This window comes from Anas platyrhynchos, chromosome 3 (genome assembly GCF_047663525.1).
Source record: "Anas platyrhynchos isolate ZD024472 breed Pekin duck chromosome 3, IASCAAS_PekinDuck_T2T, whole genome shotgun sequence".
NCBI lineage: Eukaryota > Metazoa > Chordata > Aves > Anseriformes > Anatidae > Anas > Anas platyrhynchos.
The window spans coordinates 47,235,725-47,260,572 of NC_092589.1; the positions used below are offsets into that span (position 1 = coordinate 47,235,725).

At 38.1% G+C, this 24,848-nt stretch overlaps 1 protein-coding gene across 1 annotated transcript; it reads right to left on the bottom strand.

The window, feature by feature from the left end:
- Window positions 1–4,275: 4,275 nt before the first annotated feature.
- On the bottom strand, window positions 4,276–24,818 carry CEP43 (centrosomal protein 43). The gene is made up of 12 exons (XM_027454250.3): window positions 24,489–24,818; window positions 18,138–18,191; window positions 17,621–17,675; window positions 16,482–16,570; window positions 14,902–15,036; window positions 14,067–14,150; window positions 11,828–12,045; window positions 9,119–9,228; window positions 8,465–8,533; window positions 7,698–7,737; window positions 7,010–7,103; window positions 4,276–6,553 (listed from the first exon to the last, which is right to left on the bottom strand). The coding sequence occupies exons 1-12, from the start codon at window positions 24,573–24,575 to the stop codon at window positions 6,479–6,481; spliced, it is 1,110 nt and encodes a 369-aa protein (XP_027310051.1). The 5' UTR covers window positions 24,576–24,818; the 3' UTR covers window positions 4,276–6,478.
- Between the last annotated feature and the right edge of the window lie 30 nt (window positions 24,819–24,848).

Genomic DNA, 24,848 nt, shown 5'->3' on the forward strand with positions numbered 1-24,848 from the left:
TTTTTAAAAACTAGATGTAATGTTTTCCTTTTTCAAGTCATCAGGAATAACCTTTAATCACCATGACCTTTCAAAGAAGCCTGAGCAAGACTTTGTCAGTAAAGTCAGAAGTGAAAAATAAACAGTACCTCATTTTTTTTTAACCTTCATCACTAAGTCACCTACTCCATTCAGTAGCAGGTCCTCATTTTCTTTGATCGTCCTTTTGCTGATGTCCCACTTGCAAAAAACCCGAACTGCTCACTACCTTCACATCCCTTGCTATTTTCAGTGTCAACCAAAATTTGATGTTCCTTATGCTGTTCCTATATGTCTGTGCACCTTCCTTAAGAAATCCCCTGCAGCCCATCCTCACTCCCATCTTCCATGCACTTTTTCACATTTGAGTTCAGCCAGGCATTCCCGACAGTCAATCTATCCTCCTGCCATGCCTACTCATTTTCTTGCACAATGGGAAAAATGCTTTTGAAAAGCAGACAGCTCTCCTGGCCTCTCTATGGCACAGGACAGCCTCCCATAGGATCTTGCCAAACAGATCTCTGAACAAGTTGCAGTTCACTTTCCCAAAGTGCAAGGTTATTACTCAGCTACTTATCTCTGCCCTCAGATCTTTAACTTGCTCATCTCATAGTCACTGTAGCCAAGGTTAGTGTTGGGTATTACATCTGAGCAGTTCCTATTCCTGGGCAGCAGATTTAGTGTGCCCCCCCTAGCATGCACACATCCCCCAAAAATCCTGTCCAGCACTCAAGTAAAAATTGTCCTTGACACCACCCAGGAGTCTCCTGGCTTGCTTGTTTCTTATTTTGTTGCTCTTCTCGCAATTTTGAGGTTGTTAAAAAATCCCCATGAAAACCACAGCATGCAGTCAGGGCACTTCTTCAAATTATTTAAGGAAGGCTTCATTCTCTTCCTTTTCTTGATCAAGTGGTCTGTAGCAGGTGCCTACCACAATATCCCCTTTGTTGACCTCCCCTTTATCCCTGACAATAAGCTCTCAATAGGTCTGTCACGTCTCCTATTCCATTTAGGCTCTGTATGTTCAAACTACCCATTTATGAAATCCTCTGTTTCTCTTTCCCACCTGCTGGCCAAACTTGTGTTCATCCCTTGTATCATTCCAGTAGTGCAACCCCACCACGTTCCTGCCATGCAGTGATCTCATAGCTTTGTGACTGCAGACTTCCCTTTCCTTTTGTTTATTGTTGCACATTTGGTCATGAAAAAGAACTTGAGATGAGGCCCAGTGACTCCCACATCCTTCTGCTGACACCCAAGTCCTGCAGTCACTCTAGATCCCCTCCAATGTCTCTAGGTCTGCACAGGTGAGAAACAACAAGTAGTAGCCTGACAGCCTCAGCCTCTCAACACTGTTCTAGAGATAGGATGAGGCAGGGAGAAATTCCCAAAACAACAGATCCGACTGGCAGGGGGTGCCATCAAGCCCTTTGCAGAAGCAAGTTGCTGACTACTGCTACCTGTCACTTTCTCTAGCATCAGTGGCTCCAGTGGCACGGGTAGATGTATCCCTCAATAACTCACTCCAACTTTTTGCAAAGGCACTACGGTTCTCCAAGTAAATATCTGCAGCTAGAGAAAAAGATTTGTTTAATTTCACACAAATCAGTACTCCCCCTGCTTAAGCATTACCTCTGATCCTCCCCTCCTTACATGCATTGGGGGATTGGGTGTCCTTGCTTCTATGATGGCCACAAAGTACCTTTGGTTCCTGTTGGCCTTTCCAGATGCCACCCAGCAGCTCAGGGGCCTGCCCAGAGCACAGCTCCTGCAGGTGAGGCTGCAGCCTCGACAACAGCCACAGCCTCAAGGAAGAGCTCCAGCCACTTTGTGCAGCCTCCCCCAGGACAGCTACCCCCTCCACAGGGCTGTGTCTGCGCTGAGGCCTCCAGTACGCTGGGGAAGTTGCTCTGGATAGCACTAGGCACCGTGGTGTGTGGCTTGTCACCATCATCACTGTGTCAGCTGTAGTTGGCTTGAGCACTGCCTGTGGCCTCACTGTTCACCCTTTCGCCATCTCTTTTACTGCTGTTTGCACACGCTGGTCACAGCGGTCCCTAGGTGTGAAGCTAGGTATGAAGCTAGGTGTGAAGCAGGAACCTGAAGACGAGCCTGCTCTACTACCCACTGCTCAGCTTCTCAGCCTCAGGTCATGGCCTCAGCTTCTCAGCCTCAGGTCGTGGCTGTGTATCTCCCACCTGGGACCAGCAGGCAGGCTGCTTCCCAGGCACCATGCACTGATGCACACCTGCTTCGTCCCCATTAGATTTCCTGCTCTTTGCTCAACTCCTCATACTGCCTTTTGGTTCTCAGCTGTGGTTCACTAGTTCACGAGCATCAGGTCTGTCTGCGTCTTTTCTCTTGCAGTGTGCTTACAAGGCTTTGAAAAGCTTTTCCGAGGAGCTTACAAAGCACTCTGTTCCCCTCGGTTGAGTGACACACTTTATCAAAAAAACCGCAACACTAAAAGCAAACGTACAGCTCAATGCACAAAACAAATGTTTTCCAAAGTAACCTTTTAATTATATGCTCAGCCTTGTTATGATCTCTCTACTGTTCCTCAGCTACTGTATGAAGACAGCGCTTGAAGATGGTTGTGTGCAAGTGAACGAAGTTCCACCCTCTTTCAACTTACTTATTTATGGAGCATTTTTCCCCTGAAAGGTACACATTCAACTGCCACAACAGACCTAGCTCACTGATGATTTATTTCAAGGCCCCGGAGATAGACTGTGGCCCTTTTTTGAACAAAAATATATAAATTTTGCCCTCTAAAATGCTAAAAAAAAAAAAAAAAAAGAGTAAATGATTTGGAAAAGTTGCATATAAAGTTTGGAACTAAGTCTTTATGGACTTATTGGAAAGTGACACGTTGTACACTCAAGAACAGCTATGTATTTTTCCTATTATTCTGTATTTTAAAATCACAGCTGCAACAGCTTTTAGCACCTCAGTAGTTCCTAAAACAGAATATGTATGGATGATGTCTTTTTCTTTTCTTCATTTTTATGAGAATTTAGTATTGTTCATGATGTATGAACAAAGGAACTGACACTTTCAGTGTTCACCGCAGTTCTCTTGGAAGTTCAACCTATGGTGACTCAATGGTCTTGAATAGCCAAGTTCCTTTTTTTCTTTTTTCTTGGGTAGAAATAAATACAGTCATGTTGCAAGTTATGTTTTGCAATATGCCATTACAATTAGTCTGTAGAAGATTTTGCTTTAGGATGAGTGAAATCTCAAGTCTACCAAAACTGCATCTCTTGAGATAAAATTCCTATTTGTCCTTAGCTTAAAAAAACACCAAAACAAAAACACCTATCAAAAAAAATAAAAAATGCATTTGGCATTTCTGAAACGAGCAGTAAGCTTTGTCATCATCAAGCAAGCTCTGTAGTTGAGATTCAACTCCTGCAGCCCAGTAAGTGCTAAAAACAAGTTGAAGTTGGGTCTTATCTATAACCAAACCAAATTATCCAAGAATGCATTATTTCCTGGAGAAAAGGCTGGGCTTTGCTAAAATGCAAACAAAGAAGAAAAACCTCATTTATCATCAGCACCCAATTCACCTGTCAGTAACAGAAGTATGATCCCAATAATGTTTTCTGAACAGCTAGATATATAGCCTAAATAAGGACTATATTGCCCAAACAGCCCACAGCTAAGGGGAAACAGTCATTTATGAGGAAATATTTGGTCAGATGCACTGCAGTTTTTCATTTGCTTAAAAATAATAATAAAGAAAAATGAAGTAGAACACATTACTGCACTGCAAAAAACTGAGACAGGCACAGCAGACATAGGTTCTCTCTCTCTCTTTTTTTTTTTTTTTTTAAATATTCTGTCAGCAACAGCACAGTCATATAAATGATATGGGACTGTTAACTATAGCTTAGGCCTGAGTTTTTTTTACTCCTGGAAATCCTAGGATTAGTTACAGAAATTACAAGGTATGAGTGTTTCACAGCGCGTGCTTCTGAACCGATGTCGTTTGTCAGTTACTATTAAGAAACTTAGTTGAACTAATAAGGGTAAAGAATATGAAATGTTGTTGATCAAGACTGTATTTTTTGCCCCCCCCATGAGGAATTTGCAGGATAGTTTGGGTGTGAAACCCAAGCACACATATACATTCTCAACTGCAGTCTACACTAACTCTGAGAAGAAAAAATCTTCCAGAAAACATCCAAAATTACAGGGCTTCCCAAATTTCCTAAACATTAACATTTTTGATTCAAGAAGTCTCAAAAATACAACTTAGCCAGCACAACAGCTTTATTTTGCAACTTGAAGTATTATACACAATTCAGTAAAATCCCACAGGAGGAACAGCACAGAGACGTACCACCTTTTGGCATTTCCTAATTGAGAGCCAAAGTGCAAGGTCTCCAATTAGCTCCCAAGGTAAGAGAACACCACACTGCTGTTAACAAAATTCATGTTAACATTTAAAATATTAATCAGTTATTTAAAAGCCACATCTTCAAATGCAATTAGAAATCATTTAATAAAATTTTAGCTTCTTTTGGTATGACAAACTGCTAGATATCCTACAGCTAACAGGCAACAGTATCATGGTTTCCCAAGACATGTTAAAACACAAATAGCACTGTCTCTACATTTTTTCATATACCTTAAAACTGAATGCCAGAAATCAATTGTTCCCAAGTGTTCAAGTGGAATTTTACATCCTTCAGACATGCTGTTACTTCCCTTAAAAAAAGATCAAACAGAAACGACCTTTTTACATGTAGTATCTTGAGGCACAGGTTCCCCCAAAGTTTAAGTAAATTTTACACAGGGTGTATCATTTTTTACAACATCGCTTTAATTTGAAGTCTATGAGTCTATGGCACATTGATTTTTTGGGGTTAAAAAAAATTCTCCTCAGCTGCTACAACATGGCACAAAGTTAGAAGTTAACATGGTGACTAAGTATTCTGATGCTTTTTGCTGGCTTATTTTGGGGTGCACATAAATAAAAGGCACACTTTTCCCCCCTCCTCTCATTATTTATGTACTGTACAAGCCTAACTTTCCAGCACTGCTCCATGCCTGCTGGCCCAGTGCAAGAAAGATCCAAGTCAGCATCCAAAGCTAGTAGCAGCTCTATATGCTTAACCAATGGCTTTAGTTTAGCATGCTACTTCTGAGGCGGCCATTGATGAGAGGCCAATGGTTTTCCTGAAAAATAAAAAATTAAAAAAAAATTATAAAGTCTAAAAAAATGATTAAGTTATTTATATTCATGTACATGTATATTTTCCAAACGTGTTCACAATGTTCAGAAAGTGCACATTTCGAAGTCTAGTTTCAGTATTTTAAATGTCCATGACCTATATATTATAGCAGCGCCGTGCACAATAGTATCGTTAAGGAACTGTCAATGTTTCCATTACTGACCCTGTTTTGCAAAACTACAATGAAAATACAGAAATTTGCTCTTAGCTAGAACTTAGTGTCAATAATATCTTCGGTATCGTATTTTTAATTTTTTGGATTTACTTCCGTACAGCAGTTAGAATCTGAAAAACAGACAGTTAGTGGTTTCACTTTTTGGCGCTCGCTCGTTTTCGTACAAGGATTTTCAAGAATGAAAGTGTGCTTACAGCAAAGGAAGAGCCCTCAATAACAAAAGCTCCACAAATCATTACCACACTACTAAAAACACAACAAAAAAAATCAGGAAGATTTAGTTAATGATTTGTGGATCCTTCCAGAATTACTTTTCATGATTTAACAACTAGCAACATCAATGAAATTATCATACATAACAGCTTAGGTCTTGCCATCAATGGTCTGACAAAACGTATCTAAACAAGAATATTTGGAGTTAAGACTAGTACTAAATTTAGCTCCTAAATTTAGCTAAATTTAGATTTGAGAGTTCAGATATGCTTAACTTGATACGCCTTTAAAAAGAAGTCCGACTTTCAGAAAAGTCTGAAAAACTGTAGTTTCAAGTAAGTCTGGAGCAACTAGGTATTGTGGCTAGATTTACCATAAGTATATGACATGCTGACTCGAAAAAACTGTGTTAAAAACTACCAGAAGTTTGAAGCACTACCTCTGAAGGTTCTTGCTTTGGTTATCTCTTTAAAAAAAAAAAAAAGAAAAAAAAAGTTCATTATAAAGCCATATGCCTCTGTGTAGATGTTCTCTGATGCATTGCTTTTTATTATGCCCATTGCCAGCAATGGACATTCTGCTTGGAAAATCCAACTCCTGTTGTAATAGGTTTGGCTGAACCAAATGAAGAAAATAATTCTAATATCAGACTCAGATAGGAACACAGTTTCATTTAGTTCTGGTTAAGAATATTTAAAAGCCCTCTCCAACTACAGTCTTTTTGAAACAAGGCACAAATAGGGAGTGGACGTTCCAGCAAGTGATTGTCTGAAATTAACAGTCCACAGCAGTCTTCTAGTCCAGCACAATGAAACGTTTTTGCTGTTCAGTTCTATGCCACATCTTCTAGATAATCTGCAACATCGCTTAATTGAGAAATGGTGTGGTCTTGTGTGATGTCTTCAAGCTAGAAAAATCAATGAAATCACAAACTTAGAAAGCACAGAAAAAAAACAAGCATTATTTCATATAGTCCTTCATATTATCACCCCATCCTCTTGGCCTCAAGCTCTTTCACTGGGACTTTAACACCTTCAGGAGGTGCTTAGATAGATCCTGAGATAAAGGGATAAAGCATTCCTTTGCTGGATACTAACTCAGTCTTAAATCCATTTTATTTGCCTTGAAATAGAGTGGGTTGTGCTACTGAACAATTTTGTTGTTGCATTTTTTTTTGGTTTGTTTGTTTTTAAATCAGTATAGTATCTAACATGATACTAGGTATAAAAATACGAAGTATAATAGATAATACAACTTCAACACATAACTTTGGAATATATAACAGTACATTCTTTCACAAGGGATTAAAAACTAAAAACACAAGATGAGAAGAGTATGAAGAAAAAATTTAAAAGAATCATACTTTATCACTGGCATTCAAGTCTTCTGTTTCAACAGAAATTTCATCTATTTCTTCGCCAATACTGATATCACTTTTCTCTGAGCGATGGCTAGTACTAGAAAGAAAACCATAATTAAAACTTTCTTTTCAAACATCCAAGCATTACATTCATCTTCATATAATTTATACTTGACATTTGATTTTGATTTCACTCCTTAGCAAGTTAAATATGAAGTTATTAAAAAAAAAGCAATAATCAGAGTCCTTCTACCTAGATGAAGCCATGATAAATACTGGCTTAAGCCTGTAATCCTGCAGTTTACAACACTAATATCTTTGCATTAGAAGGATGAAACTCTTAAATATTTATTACTGACTATTCATAAAGCTTTATTTTATACTGGAATAATTCAGCATTCACCCTATTAATTCGCTAATATCATTAGTTAAAATGTTAAAACATTGCCAAGTACATGGTTCAAGAAAAGAACTTCCATTAAAAAAGCAACTTAAAGTTAGAGAGCATCTTAAAGTTAGCACCTGGCTTTTAAGTTTATTTTTAATTGAAATTTAAAGGAGTTCAGAGATACTAGCAGAGTCCAGCAATCGTGACTGGCTGAAATATTATGGAAATAATGTAAATATATCAATGGATATATATATGTTTATAGTGTTTGAAATATTAAGTTACTGCAATAACATCTCTTACCTGTTGAAGTCATCAGCATACTCATCGTCATCTCCGTTTCCTATAGAATTTTTAAAGGGTATTAATCAAACAAGTTTTCTTTTTCATAAAATGCGAAAGAAGAATCTATTCCTGCACTGAGACACATATTTTTATGGCCAGCAATAGTGGGAACAGATCAAACTACTTATGCAGATTAGGAAGAGAAGCCGAGTTTATGTTTGTGATTAATCTCCATCTCTTTCGCACTGAAATAATTCTTTGAAAGCAGACACGAACTTCCAGAATATTGGCAGTGTTGCTGAAGACAAAATTTAAACACTTAGCAGCTGTATTTGGAGCCAATTGATATTTCTCCCATCACATCTAATTGCTGCTGCTAAAGCCTTCAGGACAATTTTCAAAAGGTGTGGAGGGCAAGTAAATATACCACTGAAAAACAGCAAGACTTGTCTTGTTATTTATTTTTTTTTTAAACAGATGTAAAATCCTTATTTTATTAGAAACAGAGACGCTTGATATTAGAAAATGTATGCATGGAATGGATCAAACTTTTGCTGCATGGGTGAAACACTGATTTGCACACAAAACTCAGGTTCTCACTTCTCTGTATTCCTTCATATGGGACCTTGCTCCTAATTCCAGCAAGTCTCACAATTGTGTTCAATAGAATAACAGAAGCTGAAAATCGTAGTTCAATATGTATTTTTCAGTTTCTCAGATTCCTCTATAAAGCTGTGCCAGAACTTAGGGTTTGAAATATCAGAGCTTGTGTTGCTTCTACTTGCCTAATTCTAAAGATCCCAGTTTTGCATTCACCAACCGCAGGTCTTTCAAAACGGGATTTCTATTCAAATCTGTAAGAAAACCAAACCATTTATAACAGAAATTTGGCTTGTGACTCTAATAAATTCCCACTTAAACATACCCATCAACCATTTATAGAAAGCGGTCTTTTATAATAACCTTATATAATTTATATATATATAGCATGACAATATTGCATTCAATTTTCAGGTTTGAACTGTGCTAACATTTAAAGACATGAGCAACAAACACAGACAATATCCCAATATTCAGGAGCAGGTTTCACAAATATCCTTAAGTGTCTCCAAGGAACTTGTGCAAATAACAGTAGTAGAAAGGACCTAAGTAATTTCAGTTAAAAACGAACCATAGGATTTTATACTCCTGAAAACTGTTTTACACAAAAAAAAAGGACTTTAGGAAAAATTTTGCTCTATTATGCTACCACCCGGGTATTACATAAACAGTATGCCATCACTCAGTGAAATAAGCATGACTGTAAAGCATGTTACAGCCAGCAGGGGGCCACATAAAGTCAACTTACATTATACTTGTATCTGAATGTACAGACCTTCATTGTGTTATGGGAAGTATCTCCTACATTCAACAAAACACAAAACCACACAAAAGCTTACCATCAGGCTCCTTTAGCAAAGGTGCACCAGTCAGGGAACTTAACCCACTTTTCAGAGGCGGTGCATCAGAAAGGGATGCTAGACCTCCTGCTTTATTGGTTTCAGTTTTCCTAAAACAAACCAAATAAACAAGTATTCCGGAGTGCTACAAAATGCCTACAGAGACTTTCTCCATGCAAAGACTTCTACCTGATTTCTTTCATCGCAGACAGACCTCCTGCACCTATATCAGCATCATCATTTATATATTTTTTATCAAGGAGTCTTTTATTATCCCCATGGATAAACACAGACAAAAGAAGAAAGATTCAAATGTAAATCAGTATTTAAATCAGCTTGTTTTACAATTAAAAGATTACGTCTAATAAAACTATTAATCCCAACAGCAATCAGTCCACAGAATGAAAACCCTCTGTTACGGCATGATGGATCTCATCACCGTCAGTTAAAGTTTACTTGGTTATTACACATTCCATTCATATATTCAAAGTGCCAAGTTCAAATAGTTCTTACAAATAAAGAAAGACTATTATTAAAAATGAGATTGATATTTTCACATTTAATATTACTGGAACTCTTATTCTGACTGCATTCCTATTAAGAATGAACAACATAATTTAAATTGTTCATTATACCTAGACGACCAAAATGCCATGTATTTTACCACTTAAATTTTCAACAACAGGTCAGAGACTGAGGGCGAGTGAAAATCTATTAGTCAGACTGTGACTCTACTACAGATGTAATTTGAAAATCGTTTTTTCTGTAGGAAGTTTCTCCACTAAGAAAATCCTCATTTTAATCAATAATAGTCTTTTTTTCTTGTATGGTTCTTTTTAGTAGGCACTAAAGAAAGATACCCACAGAGTTAATTTGCCCTGTGATATGAAAATGCTTGAACAATGAGAAACGGGTATTACCCAGATGTTCAGTCTTTTGTGCTTCTACCACCTGGCCACTGCATCAACAAATAACCTAAGAAACACTTCTACCATGACCTGCAAATATAATAATTTGCAGTAATTCCTATTTTATTTTAGTTCAATAACAATCTCTGGTTCAATATCTGAAGGACTGAATTCCTTTAATAGTTCATTTTAAAGATTAAGTTCAATTATTCGATTTTTAATATTACAAATTATCATTTAAACATGCTTAATGGCAATGTAACCACATGCTACAAAGGTTAGGTTTTGGTTAACAGCTACTTAACCATGTTATTGAATATGGAACAGTAAATGCACTCAAGATGCAGTTTTAATCCTGCTATTTCCAATAAGAAAAAGAAAAGAACTACCATCATAGGGTTATTTGTAACACACAGTATTATCCACAGAAAAAAATCACTGCTTTTTGAGAAAAAGCAATTCTGCTCTTTGTAGACATCTAATTACCCATGGCCAAAGGGAATGGCAGAAAGATGCAACAGGGGAGGGTCAGTCTGGGTGTTAGGAAAAGGGTCTGCCCCGAGAGTGTGGTCAGGCACTGGGACAAGCTCCCCATGGCAGTGGGCATGGCACGGAGCCTGCTAGAGTTCAGGAAGTGTTTTGGCAATGCTCAGACATCTGGTCTTATTTTTGGGTGGTCCTGTGTGGAGACGGGAGTTGGACTTTACAATCCTTGCGGGGCCCTTTCTGCTCAGGATATTCTATGATTCTAACTAAAAATGAATCAGTAATCTTTCTCAAACAGTCCATTCATCTTTTGAAAAGAAACCTAGCATGATTACTTTGTGATGTACCCAAACAATCCTGTTTCAAGGGTAAGTATTCACTGTGTCACAAATACGAAAAGGTTTATACTGTTCTGCCCACTATCATTGTAGCCTGGGAAAAAGTGAACTTGAGGAGGGCTACTGTGAAACAGACTTGCAAATGTTACTACAGCCTCTTCTGGTAGCCCCTACCATGCTAGGACAATCCTCCAATTGTTAGAAAAATTGTCCAATTACTAAAGCACATCAAAAGAACACCATAAAACAATCTTCTAGCACTTCTCAATATAGTTAAACTAAGCTCCAAAAGAATCACAACTCTGCAGTGATAATGAAAAGATAAACTATAGAGTTTTATAAAAAAAAAAAAAACAACAGTTGCACAGTTCAATCACTAGCTATTCTTTCAAATGGTATTTTTCAGTAATCAGACAGCCACAGTAGACCAATTAAAAATGCCCTTCATAAACATCTGCAAAATTGACATATGCAGGAAGAGTAACAATTTGCTGAAAACAGATCTGCACACAAAAGGTGCTGCAGTGTGAAGAGGAAATCCTCAGCTGTGAAAAAGCTTTCCTTATGCTTACTGTTTACACATTCACCAGATGTTTTGTACTCCTTGCGAACTTGTACAGATATCCAAAACACCATCCCTCTCATTGTTGATGTCTTTTAGTGCTGGTCACAACTGCAGCTCTGCTGCAGGAAGAAACACTGGTGTCTGTACCTCATGTGTTCATTCCACCGAAGTAATAGCCTGGGGACATTACACAGCTTAACTGATGCACATTAAATTGATAGAGGTTTTTCTCTCAGGTACATTCAAGAGATCACACTTGACACAGTGCATTTCAGAAAAAAAATACTTCAGAACAGATCTGAACACTTGCACTTACAAAGTATGAATAATCAAACATCAACTAGCTCTTGAAGGTCTGCAAGAATATTAAGCACAAGAAACCTAAATCAAGTAGAGAGTCCAAGTCACTTACCAGCCGTAAGTTCTTTCTGGTTTGGGCATAGGATCGTCAAAAAAAGAATCTCCCTCTACATCATCTTCATCCATACCTGGGTCACTTTTTTCTTTGGTATTTAAGTCTTTGTTTTGCAACTGAGGATCTAGTTTTGTTTCGTTAGGTAGGAAATGAATGCTTCTTTTGCTTGCTTCCCCTGATGAGACGCTTGTATCACTTTGAGTGCTTTCGGCAACCTTGAAAGATAAAGAAAACAGACTTCACTGAAAGGAAAAGTAATTTCTCTTGAAGAAAACCCATACAAACTTATTTCTTAAAATATTGTAAGCAGTTGCATAATATATACCAACCGACATTGGTTATTTCAATTTTATTAGTACTCCTCTGCAATCAGATATCATACAACAGAAAAAAGCTTTTCTTTTTTTTTTTTTTACCATTGCTGCCTTTAAAAAAAATTTGTTCCACCCTCTGCATAGCTTTTCTATCTAGATGAGCTCTATTATAAGAGCAACTTATTTTGAAAGATGTCACTCATCAGAAAAGGCAATCTACGCACATGCTGCTTCTAAAGTTCCAGCTTTGAATACTTTTTGTTTTTTTTTTTTTTTAAAGTGTGAAAGTTAAGTGAAACTTTCTTAATGTTATTTTGCAACTTCTTTATAAAAAATGCTATTGAATTAAAGCTATCATCTTCAAAATAAATTAAACTTATGCAAATTATACCATCTTAAAAATAAATAAATAAATGTAGAAGGCTGAAGTAGTCAATTCAAAACGTAGGCCATGGAAGTTGAAAAAGGCCTACCAAGATCGTATTACCTCAGTCACAGAACCACGTTTGATTGCTAGCAGCAGCTCAGTTCTTCCAGGAAAAGAAGTAGTACTTACACCTGCAAGTGGTAGTTACAATTTTCTAATTCCCTGTCCCTGAGACATGGAATTGCTGAAAATTAAGAGTTTAGCAATACCCTGATCAGACTAAGAGGGAAGTTACAGCCACTTTTCTCTTTTGGGCCCTGAGGGAGTGAGCTGCTTCTATCTTACCTGAAAAACTGGGAGCACAACAGTTGATTTTTGCTTGAATTCATATATCCTAAAGCTTTATTAAAGGGAAATAACTACTTTCAAATTGTAGCGGTAAGCTAAGCATGACTAATGGTTCAATGAGCAACATGCCTACTTTGGGTTTCAGTCTAATGTTGTTAATAAGATAAATCAGAATGTGGTTTCACACTTGCACTTAAACAAATGTCATTCTTTCTTCTGCCAGGAGCTGTGGTCTTGGTTTCTTACACGATCCCTTCTATGACACCTATTGGCTGCTGAGTCACAACCAGAGCCAATTCAGCTCAGATTTGCTGAAAATCCACCAGAAAATTTCAGTTTTCCAACAGGAAACCTACATTGTTCAGCTAACTTTCACCTTGTTACAGCCGGGACTTGCTAACATTTCTTCCTCCTGCATTACTTTTACCCCAAGTATGGTGCACAGGCATAATATTCTTCCATTATGCTGCCAAAGAGTGAGAGAACCAGGAAAACTGAAGAACTGTAGTCCCATTAAGATATCTACTACTTATTCTTAGAGATTAACTTGTCCAAACAAGAGCTGTTGCTGTTTTTTTTGTTTGTTTTTAAACCAGATATTGATACAGAAACTAACTGTTGCCTCTTTCTGAGAGAAGATATTTTCACCGAGGATTTTGGAATATATCATGAAAAGCATTTTGAGCACATTTGTCTGTCTCCCACTTCAATGGAATTATGATGCACTTGCAAAAGAAGATTGGTATAAAAAGCACAATCATAAATACCAACTTGTTGGAACTAATATTCTACTTGGAAACTCATCACATTAGAAAGAGCATGTAATTGAAAATGTTCTGATCACCACCACAGCTGCCGCTGCATGCCAAAATATAGGGCCTACTCTGTAAGAAGCCTTGATCCATTCTTTTTGCTGCTCAGAAACAACTTGTATATTATTTCTTCCTCTAAAGAAATGTCTAAAACATTGGCTAACATATCCTCTTTTCAGGCATTTTACCGGCTCAGCCACCTAATCCAAACACTTCTTCCATTTACAAAATCTTAAGCATCTGAGCACAGAATGAAAATACTAATAGTAGAGAGAAATGGAGAAAAATCCACTGATCATTTAAGTGAATGAAATTGTACCTGGAGTTCCATAAGTCCTAACTTCCACTTCTCCTGTATGCTATATAGCTTTGTCATTCTATTTAAATAATCTTACCTTACTTGGTATGGGGTGTGTATTTGATCTTCCATCTGATGATTTTGATGTGGAGCACAGGCTATCACTTAGAACTGGAGCAATCTAAAACATTTCACACAAATACTTACTCAAATATATTGGTTCATGCCATAATACCATCATACTGTAAGCATGTTGTTACACTATGCTGATATGCTAGGAAGTCTATGACAACTGCTTCTAAATTTAAGCTTTGGTTAACTGCATCTCAGGTACACAGGATTTTCTTTCAAACCACAATCACTACAGACACTAATAAAATGCTATTTGTTGGATTTAATTCATTTAATTAACAACTTATTATTATACTATATTAAAATATTACTCTCACTGCTATCAGCTAATTCAGTACTTCCATATATTTATTTTTTAAATTATATATTTGTCTTAAAAAGAGCTATAAAGCTTTGGCAAAACCAATTTTTATCTTAATAAGACCTGAAAAGTCTAGAAGTACACCAAGGATAAAAAAAAAAACATAACAGCTAAAGATGTTATCTAACCACACAAGAAATAGGAAAAAAAGTGGCAAAAAAGTTTGCATAATTTTTCCAGATTCACTCTGTGCTAGTATGATGCTGCAGAATATTAGGTAAGGGGTGGTTTAGAAGTAACAGAATAGTGGTAGTCACATTTCTGCAATAAGCTATGTTGAAAGCTTTTCATTCCATACTAACCGTATAGTAAAGACTTGAAACAATTCAGGTTAGCCAAGTGCTCTTAATTTCATTTTTTTTCCTTTTTTTTTTTTTCTTTTTTTAACTGAAATGAAAATAAAGGATTACGAAAAAAGAAATTACATATAACTACTTACTTCTCCGCTGCCTGAAATCTTTTTCTGCTGACATTTTTTAACAACCTCCAGCAACAGGGGACCACCCACAGTACCTTCTGCTTCTGTAATTCCCAGGTCTCGAGCTAAGTTTTCTCGACCATCCAGGCCATTTAACTAGGGAAAAAAAATAAAAGTAACTCACAACACAGAAATAACTGTCTGAAAACACTACATATATTTTCTATTAACTCCTAAAGCTTGTTGGTCTTACTTAAAAAATAACAATAATCTGAATAATCAGTCATTATTAAGACTTCCTGTGGCACGTAGAATAAAGTGATAGCCTATTTAAATCATTTACTTCTGATCTGTATGTGAATTTATCACTGACCATCTGAAGTTGTTTTAAATACAGAAACACTGGCCAAGCACACTGAAACACAGAGTATAAGACAATGCAATACACTGCTCAGAGACAGGGACTAGTACAGGAAGGCAAAGTAAAACCTTTCAGCATTATACACAGCAGTCTTGGCCAATTTGCTTAACTTTGGCCAAGTTTCAGAAAAACATTGCAACAGCTGAAGACGATGCTTTTGTTAGAAAAAGAAAGCATTTCAAAGAGCATAAGATGCCATCATGCTGCAAAGAAAGCACTCCTCCCAACAGCAAGTAGCAACATGAGAGAAAGCATGACTGTTTCTGTTTGGTAGCATGAATCTGAATCTTGGCACAGATGTGTCCTAATGTAATAAATACAGCTAAAGATTATTTGGCAAAGAACAAGAGTGTATAGGATTTTATATGGTTAAGCACCTAAAAAGACACATCGACTTCTGAGAAACAGCAAAATTATTTTTTTAATTACAACACCAGTTGATTTAAACTGTACTCAGTGCATTTCCGCAGTATTTTTTTTTCCTAAAACAATTAAATTAGTATCCAATTCAAATGACAAAAAAAGAAAATCGCTGTTCAAATAAGAAGTCAATGAATAGATTTTATTTTTTAAAAATAAACTATTTAAAGTGAAAATAACAATAAAAACAAGCATTTGAAACGTAAAGAGAAATTCTTCAGTTAAGTCAAACTGTTTCAAACCCAAAATTTACTACAAAAATGTTTGTATCACGAAGAGACAACAAAATACACATAACAGAAAAACTACCTCAGTATCAAAAACCTAAAAACAATCACTTCATAAAAGTTCATTGTTTCAGTGAAATTTCTCTCAGAGTAGATTACTGACTTTATTTAAACCTTCATGTAACAATATTAAGTCAATAATATGACACTGTGAGATTACCAACAAAAAATGTTGCAGTATTCTGTCATATATACTCTTCTAGGGTTTCACAAAAGTTTTTTTTTGTTTGTTTGTTTTTTAACTTAAACTTAACATGTTGCCAAGCATTGACTTTTGAAAGGCAAGGATCATTCTTATTGGCATGTTTTCCTGGGAAATCTATGGCAATGCATACCTTTTGTAGACTAAATATAAAAAATTTCTTAGACTAAACACAAGCGATTGGCTTAAACAAATCTACCATAGCTTCTGCATTCAGTGCCGTGCACTCCAAACAATCAGCATATCGTACAAGTAAAACAGTATATCTTACTGTGCTTGATTCAGGCTGAAAAACAGCCAGCGTAAAATCAAGATTGAAAAAACGTAGAAATTCTGCAACAAGACCTGCAACCAAGCGACCTAAAAAGTAAATGAGAAAGGTAAAAATACACCAGACAGCAACAATTCTTATTTCAAAAATATAGCACGTATATGGCTTCAGGATGAACATCTATGTTGAATCAACACTTCTACAGGTATCATTTAGACATTCAGAAAGCTACCATCCCACAGTTGACTACACAAACTCACATCACATCCACTTCATAATGCATGTGCTAATTCCCTAATCTCTATCTCAGCCGTTGTATCTGAATTATTTGAAGTCAGCAATACTGCAGGAGCATAAATAGAGATAGCTTACAAAACTCAGCCTTAAAGATTATTTTTTGTTTTTTAAACGTTCAGTGGCTTTAAAAACATTGTTTTGGCTCCTCTCCTATGTTGCAGGAAGAACAGACGAAAACACGACAGACACCGGTATGGTCAGATCACACTCTCCCTTTATTACCCGAATAGCCTGACTTTTGTAGCAAACTTAACAGGGGCGGACAATATCTCACACAAGATTATTGGTAAAAAGCACTCAGACAAACAACTGCAAGAAAACAACCCCACCTGCAAGAAAACAACCCCCTCGTGATTAACAGTCACGTAGATCTTGTCCTTGAAGCCAGCTGCTGGCAACAATATTTTTTAAATTCCTCAATCAGGCGATGTGGGAACATTGTCATGGGAGCTTCTCATAGTCGTCCTGGTAGCTTGTTTTGCTCAGCTGCAGCAAGTCATGGCCTCCTTGCTGTTTCAAAAATCCCTCAACACTCCTATATATGTTCACTACTGTACCTCTACAGTCTGTGTTCATTGCTTACTGTCTAGAAGGGCTTTATTGAGATAGCAAAATCACAACTCAACATGAAATAGTAACGTAAATGCATTAGTCACCTCAGTTAAAAATACAGCTTCAGCAACATTAAAAATTCTAGACTGTATTCTATTCTGGAGTAGTAATACATTTATCTCACAGGAATAAACACATACTTAAGCATCAAGATAGTACTGCTAATAAAAGATTTAATCCTTTGTTTACTATTTTATTATTTTGAGAGGCATAGTAATCAAAGAACTTACCATCTTTTGTACTCAAAAAATTTTTCAAGCTTTCATTTACCAAAGGTGTTTTGTTCTGTCAAAAAGCAAAAACCAAATGGTAATTAACAATATCCTTGTACTTCTAAAAAGTTGTTAAAAATCACAGCAAGTGGTTGTTTTGGTGTATACTACTCCATATAATGCCTGTCACATGTAATGCACTGTATCAAAATCTACCTTTCTGTTGATTCTACTGTCTCTTGATTTTACTATCTATAAGTTATTCTGATCAACTAGACAGAAGCAATATAAAAGCAGCAGACTATTACTTAAAGCTATAGTTTTACAGTAAAGTCTATATGACAATTCCTATTTCTAAATATTGGGAAACACCCTGATGGTCCCTGCTTTGTTTCCTTTATGCTCTTATGAATATATAATTTTCTCTTGATACATTTGACAAACATAATGTATTAAAGCTATTACTTTTAATTCAGAACTACATTAAGAACTGTCAGGAAGGCTGAACTGAAAACACTTCTTTGAATTCTCTTACCTCCACTTTCTCTTGTTCTTCTAGTGCCAAAAAAACAGCTGCTCGCAACTCTGCCTGCCAAATAAAAGAAAAAGAGGAATGGCATTTCCACAAGCACTGTTTTCCCTATGCAAATAGAATGCAAAGAGCTGGCAAGTATCTTAACATCTATTTGTTTCTCCTCAAGCAACTTGGCATTGATTGTAATCTACATCAGTGCAATTAAGACACTTAAGATTGCAGGCAATGTGACTCGAGGGTGAGAAAGTTTGAGAAAGTTTCCAGAGAAGCAATGGGGTGTGTATATGTGAGGGGAGGATTCGATACAAGACTTCCTGAATTATTTCTTTGTGCTCAAAAAGATTCCAGATTACCTGTATTACCTCCTGTTACCTTTGTCTGAGAGTTAGAAATCCAGCTTTTTCATGCAGCTTTGAAACACCTACCCTTAATTTACAATTCTTTCAGGAAAGACAAACAAATAGCTTATGATAATACATTTTAAAAAGTTAATGTTAAAATATACAAATTCCTATTATTTCTCATCAGATCACACACAAATAACCAGCATTTCTCAAGGAAAAGAACATGATTCCAGCCATTCAAATACTTCTGTACTGAGGTTTTGCCTGACTTTGAGGCAATGTCAAGGATCACAATTCTTCTAAAGAAGGCTTTGAATGTTTAAGCTTAAGTCTATTTTTTAAACACTGAGTTTCTCTGCTTCTTTCACTAAACATACTAAACAAACACAAACATTATTACATTTGATGAAGTAGTTTACCAGTTTAATCAACCCTTAATTGGACATTTTTAAGCAGATTACACTGCATCAAATATAAAGGACTGAGTTACTCTATATGTCATTTTGATCAAGAGCAAAGAAGAAAGATTTGCAAAGAAAGACCAATTTCCATAACTAAAATTAAGAACATTTTGAAGAGTGCCTAGTTTTTCTCATGTATATTAGGAAAGGAAAGTCAACTTAGAAGTAACTCCCTTTGGACACCTTTCTAAAGGAAAGAGTCATGCAAAAAAATGTGAAAGATTTCTCATCAGAAGAAGAGTAAAATGCTCATCAGTTGTATGCAATGGTCATATACAGCAATTCATTTTTTTTTCCATGAGCTGAGGTACAGCATCCAATCAGCAAATAATCTTAGAAGCTATTAAATTCAATACTATTCTTACAAAATCAGTTTACATTTTACATTCTTACCAACTGCTAAAAAAGATGTTTAATTAATGTTATGCTTTAATTAAAAAAATAAATAAATAAATTCACCTCAGAGGTCTGCAAATAGCCTGCTGGAGGTGCAAAACTCTCCTTCTACAAGGTTGCATTCAACATTGTTAACAATAATGCACTCATGAGAACATGGTGCAGTTCAGTACATGCTTAGGGCAGTGAATAACTATAGCGTAAGATTTCACATGGTAAAAGAATGCATTACTACTGAGATAACTGTTCATGGATCTTCCAGACAAAGTGCAGTGCTGTGTTGCTGCCATCTGCTCCAGTGCTGTGAAACCACTCCACAGATGCACAGGCTCAGACAACCTTTTGCACACATGAAATTTAGCTGCTGTGAGCAGCCTCGTGCCTCACTTTCACTGTCGCCACTTCCTAACTCCAAAATAGCTGTCACATACCTTGGGAGAAACAGTGTTATCTGCCTCTGTAGAGCAGGCAAAACATCAAGCTGTCTGAAGTGATCACCCCAGGCTAAAAGCTTGTACCAGCCAGTATCCAAAGCTAGGACCAGACTGGAAAAAGCAACTTTATTACCTCTGTCCTGTCACTTCCCAGCTGCAAAGTCTGTGAGGTCCTCACCCCTAAGCAGGACCAGTAATTTCCATGACTGTCCTTTGCTTACATGGCAAACCCTTCAACACAGCAGCCCTCCCTGGCTAAGCCAGATAAACTTGCTGGCACTGTAACTGAAAAGATGAAGAATGGTAGAAAAGAAAGATGGAGAATCCATACCACAGAAGAAGCAGTAAAAGCTTATGAGCCATAAACCCTAAATACGTGAACCTGTATTTATCATGTGCTTACTCTGGATGTCACATGCAGTCCTCATTCTCATATTCCTGAAGGCAGGATACATCCCCAAGGTTACGAGGACCATACTGATATTTAAAAGTTGAATTTCATTTCATGTGAAATCATTATAAATAGTCATATTTTATTTAACCTCTAAAAATAAGAAATAGATGTTACATAAAAAACAAACCCATTGAGTCGAAGAAATGAAGTGATTTTTGGATATGAATTGCTTTAAGAAAAACAGGCACAAAACAGGTGTATGGTAGTGTGCAGCATACTGACCACAACAGTTAATAATTCAAAGACATTTAAAAGCATTATGCTTTTAAAATACATGGAATGTATTTTTAAAATACTAGAAGAAAGATGAGAAAACAAATATGACAATTTAACTGACCTACACATGAGCAGCTAACAGCTCGTTTAAAAAAAAAAAAAAAAAAGTATTTTTATTCTATCTTACAACACAATATCTGCCAGCACCTCAACTGTCTAGTGTTTGAACCAAATTAGCAAGAAGAGTATCAGTTGGCAAAAAAAGCATTACCAAACATATGACATTTATATTGCTTTTTCCCCTCATATTTCTAGCAATAGCAAGTTCCCGAGATGCTATAAAACTCAGGTGACATAAACTTAATTTTCCAGAAGGAAATAGATTGAAAGGTATACACCAAAACAAAATAACAAAGCAATACAATAAGCAGCATAAAGGTTTTTCTTCCTTAGATTATGACCTAGTGAGAGGTCTCCCTACCCATGGCAAGGGGAGTGGAAATGGAGGATCTTTCAGACCCCTTCCAACCCAAACCATCTATGACTGTGATTTCATGACAACTCTGTAAGAACAATCACACGCTCCTCAAGACAGATAATCATTTGTATTGTACAGCATGCATCACGTTTACAGTATCAGTGATTATTTTCACAGAAATAAAATATAATTCTGGATATTTGTATATGTTTACAGAATTCATTAGGAAGCAGTCTTATTCATCAGATTCAGTCCATTAAGTGCTATATACATGTATATAGGCAGCATATATATGTACGCAGTTCGTGTGTAGATACGCACACACACTGCAGCTTAGAGAAAAGGCTGGAAATTCTCAACTGCAAGTGGCAAACATATTTACACATATCCTAGTTTTCACAATATGACTTCATTAAATACTCCAATGCTTAAAGCCTAACGTAAATAGACAAGCCCTGAACAGTTTCACAAGTGGTCGTACAATTGTTTTTTTTTTTTCTTTTCCAGCTAAATATTTTACATCTTTACCAATGTGTCCCCCAAATTAATTCAAAATAGGAAACTGATCGATAGTAATTCATTACAAAATCATGTTTTATGAGAGAACAAACGCACCATCAGTTCTTTGCTAAAAATTACAGTCATTATGTGTTCCCAAATGTATAATACACTGACAGCCTGATACATTTTACCCACTGAAATCACTCCATTTTTATTCTAATCCTTCCAAAGCTGCCTATACCTGTAGTACCTCACACCTCACACCTATACTTCAGTCATGTAACTTTCTGTTTAATATATCTATTTCAATGGAGCTCAAATTTATTAGTTAGCTTTCTAGCCTCATCCATTTTGAAAAAATGGCCAGTGCTCACCCTGAAGTATTAAAATAAACAATTGTTTCAATAATATTTAGATGTCTCTCAGTTCTACAACCTAATAAAGCATACTGACATATATACAGTAGATAAAGAAATACCACAGAGAACAACTATGTTTAGTTTAGTTTAAAAGGCTTTTTTTTTTTAATGCATGGTATAACCTAAACTAAAAACTAACCATTTCAGGAGACTCGTTCACCATAAGTTCTTCTGGAAGACAAAGGGCTCTTTGTCACGTACCAGCAGAACAACTTCTCTAAATCATTAATGCTATCAATCAACAGACAGCCAACAAACTAGTATGTCAATTAAGGTTTACAATTAAGAAAAGAAGAGAAATCCCCGAATGAGTAGCATTAACCATAAGCCTACCAATTATTAAACAGTAACTCTCAGTAGTAAAGAGAGAGATAATCTGGCAAATAGGAGGCAGATTGTATTTTTGTAAATCATTTGCTAGTTTGCCTGGAGGATAACATACACCATATTGGATACTACACACTTTTAATATTAGAGAATAGTGAAGACTACAATAAAAAAATATTGACATGAAACTCAAGCTGTCACCAGCAGTTCAAAAACATGCATACTGCACAAAGGCAGGAATTAGGTCATACTGAGCATGTGAGCTGTAGTTTCTTAATGGGCTTATGCTTTTTTTTTTTTTTAAAAAAAAAGTTGTTACTGGCATTTTATTATCACTATATTTGATTAACACCATGCAAAAGATTTAACAGGTGGCCCAACAGGCCTGTTTTGGCACCTATCTAGACAAAAAAAGCCTCCCTACTCAAAACAGAGTTACGTGAGCTAGCAAGTTGAGGGAGGTTATTGTCCCCCTCTACTTTGCTCTTCTGAGACCCCACCTGGAGCCCCACATTCAGCTCTGGAGACCCCAGCACAAGAAGGACATGGATGCATTAGAATGATTCCAGAGAAGGGCCATGAGGATGATCAGAAGGCTGGCTACAACAACAGGTTGAGGGAATTGGGGTTGTTCAGCCCGCAGAAGAGAAAGCTCCAGGGAGGCCTTTCAGTACCTAAAGGGAGACTATGGTAAAATTGGAGGGACCTCATCACAGGAGTATAGTGATAGGCCAAGGGGTGACTTTAAACTAAAAGGGGGTAGGTTTAGTTTAGAAATTAGGAAGAAATTCTTCACTAAGAGGGTGGTGAGGCACGGGAACAGGTTGCCCAGAGAGAAGCTGTGGATGCCCCATCCCTGGAAATGTTCAAGGCTAGGTTGGAGGGGGGCTTTGGGCAGCCTTGCCTGGTGGGAGGTGTCCCTGTATGTGGCAGGGGGTTGGAACTAGACAATCTGTAAGGTCCCTTCCAACCCAAATCATTCCATGGTTCTGTGATTATGCATTGGAAATGCAGGAGCAAAAAAATGTAATAATCACGTATTGAAAAGTATGACAACTAGCCAAATACTCAGTGGACCACATACACACACCTAACAATACTCTCATTGCCATCAACTATTTCAGTTGTTCAAATGTTTCTGATATACCTGTAACGATCTTTCACCTTTTGAAATGCTTGAAGTAGAGTTCTGAGGGTAAATGCTATGACCTTTGATTTGATATCCGAACATTTTCCCACCTTGAGCTTGCAGGAGATTCAATAGTTCTTATGCTTCAGTACCCGCATACACCAGTTATTAATGGAAGCTTCTAACTTGAAGAAGAATCCAAAGAACCAGTTTTCATATTGTTACTGACGCAAGCCCAGGCTACAGGCTTGGAAACCCACTACACCCCACTACAATGTTCTTCAACAAAGTTTCTTAACGTAGTGTTATTGATGCCCTATATGCAGGCAGCACTCCCAGGCACTTCCCAGTTTTAGAAAACCTCCAAGACACAGCTACCATGGTTCCTTTTGAGCATGGGTTGGGGGAGCTATCTTTAAACAGGACACTCATCGAGGACCCTCGCTTAAAGCTATCCATGGGGGCTTTTTGCTACAAGTACCTGAAAGAAAATTGTGGGGAGCTGGGGGTTGGCCCCTTCTCACAGATAACTAGCTATAGGACCAGAGGGAACGGCCTCAAGTTGTGCTAGGAGAGGTTTAGGTTGGAAACGAAGAGACACTGCTGCTCAGAAAGAGTGGTTAGGCATTGGAATGAGTTGCCCAGGGCAACTCATGGTGGAGTCACCATCCCTGGGGGTGTTCAAGGAAAAGTTGGACGTGGTGCTTAGGGACATGATTTAGTGGGTGGCATTGGTAGTAGGGGGATGCTTGGACCAGACGATCTTGGACGTATTTTCCAACCCTAACGATTCTATGATCTATGAAGCTGAGAGAAACCCTCTGGACCCCATCCCACACAACTCGGCGGCAGATTATTCCCAGCGGGTTTGGCAGCAGCAGGAGATCAGCCAGAAAGCTCCTGCGGCCACGCCGTAACCACGAGCGCGACAGGGCACAGGCTCCGGGCTCCCCGCGGCGGCGGCGGCCGCGGCCGTGAGCTCCCCTCCCGAGCTGGGCTCCTGCTGCGGCCGGGCAGGCTCCGGCGGCCCCGGGCCTCTCCTCCCGGCCGGCCCCGGCTGCGGGCCGAGCGGCCGGGGAGCTCCGCGGCGGGAGCCTGCGGCACCGCGGGGCCGTAGGGCCGAGAGCCGGCCGCAGCCCCCCCACCCCCCCAACCCCATCAGCAGGGCGGCGGGGGCGCCCCCCGCTCCCACCTTGATTTTGTTGAGCACCCCGCTGCTCTCCAGCGTCTGCACCAGCAGGTCCCGCAGCTCCGTGTCCTCCTCCGCCGCCGCCGCCATCTTGCTTCTCCCTGACAACCGCCCAAACCGCGCTAGCGGCGGCCCGCGACCCGCAGATTCGCCTCCGCCGCCGCGGGGGTGGTGCCGGAGCCGGCGGCGGGCCCGGGGGGGAAGGAGGCGCGGCGGGATGGGGCCGCCCTCAGCGGCAGCCCCAGGGGGGATGCAGCGGGGCCGCGGCCGCCCCGAGCCCCTCCGGCTGCAGCGCCTCGGAAACTGCGGCGGCGAACGGGCAGCGCGGCCGGCGAGGGGCGGGCGGGAAGTTCAAAGCGGGCG

Excerpts from the sequence above, each read along its gene's own strand:
- CEP43 (XM_027454250.3), bottom strand. The coding sequence starts at position 24,575 with ATGGCGGCGGCGGCGGAGGAGGACACGGAGCTGCGGGACCTGCTGGTG. Across the intron at positions 17,676-18,137 it reads AAGAACAAGAGAAAGTGGAG|AACAAAACACCTTTGGTAAA; the intron begins GTAAGAGAATTC and ends GCTTTTTGACAG. Across the intron at positions 15,037-16,481 it reads TTCAGCCTGAATCAAGCACA|TTAAATGGCCTGGATGGTCG; the intron begins GTAAGATATACT and ends TTTTTTCCCTAG.